The sequence below is a fragment of the Coniophora puteana genome, assembly GCF_000271625.1.
Source record: "Coniophora puteana RWD-64-598 SS2 unplaced genomic scaffold CONPUscaffold_25, whole genome shotgun sequence".
NCBI classification, from domain to species: Eukaryota; Fungi; Basidiomycota; class Agaricomycetes; order Boletales; family Coniophoraceae; genus Coniophora; species Coniophora puteana.
The window spans coordinates 64,298-71,972 of record NW_006913077.1 but is presented as its reverse complement, the minus strand read 5'-3'; the positions used below and the strand labels follow the sequence as shown (position 1 = coordinate 71,972).

The following is a 7,675-nucleotide window of genomic DNA, read 5'->3' as shown; positions in this document are numbered from 1 at the left end:
GGAGTAGCAACCAAACTAGGTGAGTAAATAACCGTAGAATGATAGTGCATATATCTTACCTCATATGTAGCGGACACTCCAGCGCTCGGGGCCGGCCCAGGGAGCGTAGCAGCTCTAACAACCGGGATGCAGCACCAACCGCCGACTCACGAAGCAGACGCCAGCGTCGACGTGACTCACACTCCGCAAGCCGAAGCCGGTCTCGATCTCCACCTAGACGCAGGCGGCGTCGCAATGTGTCCAATAGCCGCAGTCGATCTCAATCACCAGCCCGGCGGCGTCATCGACACACATCGTCATCCCCAACACCGGTTATTCTTGAAAAGCTGACAGCTATCGGCAAGAGACTCGATGATATCGAGGCAAGCCGAGCGACAGGAGGGCAAGAGGGTCAGGGTGGTGGACGTGGCAAACATGGCGGGAGTTCTACTGGACGTGAAGTACGAGGTGGACGAGGTGGGAGACGAAGGGGCCGGCTGTCAGGAGCTGCATTACAAGGAACAATGACAGGGGAAGAGCAACGCACCGGTTGTTATGATGCGGACGCCGAGGACGTCACTCTGCCTGCCAAAAAGTTGAAGACACCTACAAGGACCGCTCGGAACGAGTTACTTGTGAGTCTATATCAAGCTGATGATGAGTTACTGAAAAACACGTACGATAGCAACATCTCAATGGCGCATTTAAGCTATTATGTGGGGTTCATGGTGACGAGAGGTGGCCGACTGATCCCAATGAGGAGCGTAAAAATCCCAGGGCACCAGACGAGGTGTACCTGAACCCGGTTTTTGCTTCACCGGTTAACGACCCGCGAAACATCAAGGTGCGGCGAGCTGTCACTGACCATGTGTGGTCAGAGTTAAAGGTTAGTGCATATAGCCACTCGTACACTGATGCCTGACTCACTGCTATAGACCCCTGGCAATCTTGGCGAGAAGCTGACCAATCGAGCTGTCAAATGGAACAAAGAGAGCCTCTTCGTGTTGTCAAAGACAACATTCACAAGCTTGAAGGAGGTTTGGCAGGTGCAAAACGATTCTGGACGCGAAGCTGCCAAGGCAAGAGATGACAGGGAGCTACGACGATACCAGCGAAGAAAAGCAGTGAGTATCTATATCATGAATCAATGCAGGGACTCACCAGCCTACAGAAAGCTAGTCGGCTGCTCAGAGTGATAGATGAGTACAAGGAGGAGCATGATGGAAATGATCCCACCGAGATGATCATTGCTGACTTGATGTCGGATGAAGAGTCGGGCCCCGAGGAGGGATCAGATAAGACGCTGGAGGAGTGGAAGGTGATGATGGCGAGGGGAAAGGGAGTCAATCCACGTGGGGATGCGTTCAGGACTGCAACGTTCCACGAGGTGTTGAGATGTCCCTGGCGCTCGGAGCTTGTGAGCGAGAGAGCGGCGTGATTGATACATGACTTACGGTTGATTACAGCTCGAGACGATCCTCGCTTGGCTGCGAGCCAAGTGGTGGGAACTGCTGGACGTTAAGAAGAGGAAGCGGTTCACCACACACATGGTCCGAACCGACCGCATGACTTCTCAGATCCCAACTGAAGCACCCTGGGACTGTTGTATTAACGCGGAATGGCATGCAGAGAATGTCAACCAACCTGAGTACGAGGTCTACAAGCTGGGGGACTGGTACAGGTATGGCGACCCACCTGCGTTCAAAGCGCCAGGTCCTCCGCAAGAATTAGCACAGACCACTTCAAGCGGAGGAAATGGACAGCCTGGGCCAAGCAGGGGTGACGAGAGCATGGAGGCAAGGCCAAGCGAGAGTGGTGAGGTTGGACAGATTGGGCCAAGCGAGGGTGGTGAAGGTGCGCAACAGAGTGGGAGCGTCCAGGGCGGTGGACGTGAGGAATTGGGCAGTCGGGTTGATGGACCATTGGGCAGGTGGGGCATCCAGCAGTGAAAGAGATGAGTGAGGTGTGTAATGAATGAGCGTCACTTCTTGGTCAGCGATTGCTATAGGTATAAAGCTAAAATAACTTACGTGCCTGAGGGTACTAGTCGGTCTTCTTGCTACAGACTCGGGTGCTAAAGATCAGATGTAATCATATAGTCAGCATGTGAAAAGAAAACAGTGTATCTCTGACTCACCCGTTCGAGACTTGTCGTAATCCACAATGGTGGCTCTGTCGTCTCGATAACTGCGCGAGCAACTTGGCACTGAACATAGTCAAAGGGGAGAAAACGAGGGAGTGTGCTGGTGTCAGGGTGGTATGTATTGAATTCAAAACACTTGACGTCAAGCTCGGGGCTGTACATATCATGGGACACTTCTTCCAAGTAATAGAAAGGGGAAGAGAACACGTACTAGTCGAGCCATGGGTCCCCATCAACAGGAGTCAAGTCTGACTCCTTCATCCAGGCAAACTCAGCGAACAGGCGATGACACATCTCATGTGGGACTCCAATTTGCTCATGTGAAAAGATCCTGAGCACCTCACCATAAACAGAGCCAATATCCTCCAGGGTCACCTTCACGAGGGCCGAACTTGCAGACTCACGGCGACTTGATGATCTTGGAATGACTCGCCGACCATCAAGCAGCACGTGCTGATAAAAAAGGGCGTAGTCAGCCAAAGGAATTGCGCCTGAAGCAGCGTTGGTCTGGAGAGTTAAGCGAAATGTAACCGTGGTGTGAGCACTCCTGGCAGCGCTGTTATAATAGTTGCGCATGTAGACTCGCGCCTGGTCGCTCATCCGTACTCGAGTAGAGCTGACAAGCGGACCGGGCTGTATACGGTTATGACTTGAGAGCTCTGACACAATGCTTGTCACAGACATACAGCAAGGACAGTTGGGCACTCACCGTCAGATACAAGTGCATCTTGCAGAGTCCCGCCCTCTGTGCTCTGGCGGAGTAAAAGTGCCATGACATCTTTGACATGTTCATTCGGGCTGCATTGGGCCATACCACGAGCCTGCTGCACTTGAAAGAGGTAAGATAGAGAAGAATCAGAATACGCACCAGTGAGTCAATGCGGGAAGCTCTCGAAAACTCTCGCATCATTGAGATCTCCACCTGACCCCCAGTCCAGTTATTAACATTGAAGCTTTTGAGTACCTTGTTGAGCCGCTCCGAAAGAAAGGCCCAGAAATTATAAACGGGGCCAAAGTCGCGAATTTGGTCTGAAAGATGGACTGCCCAATGAAAGTTGGGCTTGAGCGCGTCGGTGCCATACAACTAGAATGACATTTAGATGTAATATGTCAAGGATGAACAAGGCCTCACTGTTCTGTAGCCAAAGAGATAGTCTCGAAGGAGCTCGTCAGCACGGGGAAGGTTGTCAATGCGGACTGAACTGCTGCAGAAGAGCTTCAGTGCACAAGAAAGTCGGAGAAAGTTGGCTGGTTCATCAGCCTGCATCCGTAGCCTTGGAGCCTGGGGTTTACTAGGTTCGCTCTTACCCTTCCTCTGCCGCTTGCCAGTGGTGCTTGATCCCGCTGGGTTTTCCGCTTTCCACATCGCTAGCTCTTTCTCATACTTATCAAGCCGGGCGGGATAAGAATTGAGTGATGTTTGATGCTCGGCACGAGCTTCGTCCAGTGAGAGGTCCCAGAGGATTGGAATCTTGATCGACGTCAATGTAGCACGTTCCACCTGCACCAATAACAAGGCGCTCACCATAATGGGCCATGCTACTGTTGTGGCAAACTTGTATTCATCTGCAGTCAGAGAGCCGCCAGCAGGTTCACCCACACGCGGCGGCAGCTTCCCAGTCCATGAGGGCACCTCAAACTTAGATATGTCAGCATAGATACAGTAGAGCATGCCGGGTGTGACTAACCTTTGCAAGAAACTTGTGAAGAATGTCTAGCTCTCGAGTTTGTGTGGTGGTTGATGCTCGGAGCGTTGATGTTTTTATCCACCGATCATACCATTGCGTTTTTACGATGCCTAGCGTAGAGTATGAATTGTCAGCATTCACGTGCGGAAAGAGACTCAACAGCAGGAAAATACCAAGAATCAAGTTATGCATAGGGTCTATGATAGACTGGCGCACAAGATCAAAATACGGGAGACGCGCAAGTTCAGTCCATCGAACACCATGCCGTTCAAAAAATTCACGCCGCTCGGTCTCATTGTTGATGCGCTGGTCCTCATACGCATGACGTCGATGCTCGGACCCGGTGCGGCACTCAAAGCCTATGAACATCATTAGAAAGGTATTCATGAGTGAGGTAAAAGAAAGGTGCACCGTTTATAAATGATCTGTCGGAAAACAAGTCTTGTTGGCGTACCTTACACTTTGGGCATGGCGCTTCTTTATGAGCGTGATCAGCAAAACCGCTGACCTTGCACATTGCGGGGTGATCGCAGATGACACCAAGGAGGAACACACGGACACGACGGCCTGTGGACATCAGAATGACTGACATCATACTTATAGGTGCGCTCACCATTAGGACTACTTGGTGTGTGATATACAACACCATCTTCATATAACTTAATGAGATCGTCAACTACAAGCTTCAGGTAGTGCTGAAGCTCCTCTCCCGTGGGCTCACGAGGACCTGGCGTCATGAACGACACAAGCAGGTTTTCCGCTCGATATCTGAAGGCTGTCATGTAGTTTGACACGCCAGAGGTTGAAACACTTACCTCAGCGCACGTGGCAGATTTGAGACGCAGAGCGACAGCACTCCAGATGAGTGGCTTGGGCCATAGACGCTAGTCTTGCGCCCAAACCTACAACACATTGAGTAGACAATAATAGATAAGTTAGATGGGACGCACCAGTCTATACTGATGGTCACACCAATCCGTAGCTCGCCTGAGTCATCCGTTTGCGAGAAGAACAGATCCTTCCCATTTGGCATCTTTGCCTCGTTCCAAACACGTCCATCACTAATGTCGTGCAGATGACCGGGTTTTGCATTGCGTGCCTTCCATGATTCACAATGCGCTTCGAGGCCGGGCTGAGCAAAGAAGTCGGCAAGGAGGGAAGATGGGAGCTGCAATGGTGCTGCGCAAAGAGGTGGAGTTGGTTTGGGTTGTTGTCCGGTAACAAGGCGGAAGATGGATCTGGATACTGGCCTGTATATCCGCTCATGACAACTGGGACAAACAGAGTTGACGGGACTTGACGCTGAGAAGATCCGGCGACAGTTTTGCACACACTGGATACGTCCCGAATCGATCTTCGAGATCGAGTTGCTTGATGGTGGTATTGAGCGTACGCGTGAGGGGGTTGATATCGTTGTCGATGAGCCCAAGTGCCATAAACACAATGTTAAAGGAATGAAGCATGAGGGCACAGGCACGAAAAGAGAGTCGGTGTCTAGCGTGGAGGAATGCAACAAGGAAGGTGACGAGGCAACCGTACCATGTATCGTGTGTGTTATTGTAAGCAATGTCCGTGGCTATTGGTGCCTCATAACGGTTCGGTGTCAAAAGCTCGAGTTCATGGGCCTGAGGTGCAGATGGCGGAAGTCGTATGGTAAGTGGTGCCTCTTCCTCATCAACTGTTTGAGTATGCAAAAGCGGGTCGTTATGAACGTCTTCTCCCCCATCGGACTCGTCATATAGGCCAAGCTCATCTGGCCCTCGAACGTGAGCTACCGGGACTTGGGTTGCGTCCAAATCATCCTCCGACTCCAACGGAGCGGCTCGGATTCGCGCTTTCCGCCGCATGCGTCTGGAGCGAGATGACGGTGCGGCTGCAGTCGCAGTTGCGGTTGTGAGTGCATGGGCCGAAGGTGATGAAGCGGGTGCAGAGGCCCGAGCTGAAGACGATGACGGAGGATTGGAAACACGGGTGGAAGACGAAGGAGGGAGTGCAGGAATGCGGTCCAAGGATGATGGCGCCAAGATAGGTATGCGGGCTGGGGAGAGCGCTGCATCTGAAGGAGGCTGGACGCCCACCTGTTGCTCTTGATGAGACGAGAACGTGTGTGAGAGGGAGGGAACTGTTGCTGAGGAGGTGGTCGATGAAGGAAAGGATGGTGACAGATAGACCTCGTCGCAGGAAGGTGGTGTGGTGGAGATGAGGGGGGATGGTCTGGTCTCGTATCCATGTAATCATCGTCATTGTCGTAATAGCTCGCAGGGAGGCTTGCAGGTGTTCTAACCAGAACTATAGTTAGTGCGAGCACACAAAGACATACGGAAGATAGGGGCAATGCTGCATCGGGGACAACCATCGTCGACGTCGTTCGGCTAATTTCCGCATCGTTGATGCGCTTTTAGCCGAGACGCGGTGCTCGTCGTTGCTCGCAGCGATCGGGTTGCCTCGGACCGTTATCCGATCGCCGCCGAAACGGCCGTTTTACAAAACCAGGGGTAAATGAGGAACTCACGAATGAGAGGGTGCTACAACTTGAGGTTGACTGGATGCCTGACCCGCAGACGGAGCAGAACTCCTCGGCCGCGTGACACTGGTGCTGGGCCTCGACGATGATGCTCGTCCACGCTGAGCAATGAGCGAGGGTGTATGCGTTGACCGGCGAGGAGCAGCTCGGCCGCGATTGTGGATAGACGAGGCCGACCTCAATGCCTCTTGCTGAACGTGGTAATCACGGGTACCTGGAGCGACGAGAAAACCTCGGCAGTCATCTCGAGCTTGCTGGCAAGACGAGCACGGGCACTCGACAGCGTTGCGGGTACGAGGATCCTGTGGCTAGGTAAGCGGATACGAGGGGCTACTGGTACGGTTGGCACGTACCCGAGACATGCCTGTGCGCACGTCGAAGCGAGAGGAAGGAGGGAGCAGGAGAGCGAGGACGTGGGTGGGTGGGAGAAGGACGTCGTCGAGGGAAGGGTGTCGTCGAGGGAAGAGGAAGAGAGGCGGGCGATGGAGAGCAAAGACATTTGCTAAGTCTATAAGTACATGGGGTGCTTGCTCGTTCGCCCTCGCGAGCTAAAGGAGGGCAGTCGAGGTCAAGTAGGAGTCATGAGAACACTTACCTAGTTCACTCTCTGTAGATCGCCTCGGACACTCACGGCTGAGATCGTCTAGTGAGCAAAAGGTAGCTGGTCTATTGCAAAGCGGGAACGGCTCCGTGTACATGCGGGAGGTCGACTAAACATACAACGTGAGGAGACGAGCTCGCGTTCGGTAGCCGGAACGAACCCGAATCGAGGAGCTTCGCCTACATGAAGCCTTCGATCAGGTCCGGCTAACCGAGGCAAGCCGCGGCTAGCCCAGCTTGGTTTCTCACGGCTCATCGAGCCCTAAACGCAGTGGATCAGGTAGCGCTCCAATGGCGGTTACATCCGTAATGCCTCCTTTGACCTCAGCACGTGCTATATCCGCTAAAGCCTTCGACAGGAGTGGACCAGGTTCAGATTCGATGTCTTCCCTCAGCTCAAAGCAGTCGCGAAGGTTGCAAGCCATTTCAGGTGAACAGCCCGAAATCTCAAGAAACGCATGTCGGCGAAGGGCAGGACTAGGTGAATGTGACAAAGGACTGACGCGAGTATAGCTAGGATGTCTATGAAAGCGCAGACTCACCGGGCAGTTAGTATTGAAGGTTGAGTAGTAGCGGGTTAGGCTGATAGCTGACGATGGTAGTCGTTCGGTGGAGAGAGAAGACTTAGATGATATTCATGGTAGCGACTGTATATATATGACAGGAGCGTGTGAAGTCACTACCGTATTCGTAACTACTGTGCAGTCCAAGTCCCGCGGTAATGCAGGACGGCTACGTAAG

General features: G+C 52.7%; 2 protein-coding genes across 2 annotated transcripts; one reads left to right on the top strand and one right to left on the bottom strand.

Annotated features, from left to right (window-relative positions):
* Window positions 1–70: 70 nt before the first annotated feature.
* CONPUDRAFT_78405 (uncharacterized protein) lies at window positions 71–1,928 on the top strand (the record flags this gene model as incomplete). Its single annotated transcript, XM_007777681.1, has 6 exons — window positions 71–295; window positions 334–614; window positions 665–865; window positions 915–1,103; window positions 1,133–1,396; window positions 1,446–1,928. Coding segments are annotated over 6 exons (1,643 nt in total), but the record flags the coding sequence as incomplete, so codon positions are not given.
* A 1,083-nt stretch (window positions 1,929–3,011) lies between these two features.
* Window positions 3,012–4,104, bottom strand: CONPUDRAFT_40430 (uncharacterized protein; the record flags this gene model as incomplete). Its single annotated transcript, XM_007777659.1, has 4 exons — window positions 3,012–3,206; window positions 3,321–3,761; window positions 3,811–3,920; window positions 3,984–4,104. Coding segments are annotated over 4 exons (867 nt in total), but the record flags the coding sequence as incomplete, so codon positions are not given.
* Between the last annotated feature and the right edge of the window lie 3,571 nt (window positions 4,105–7,675).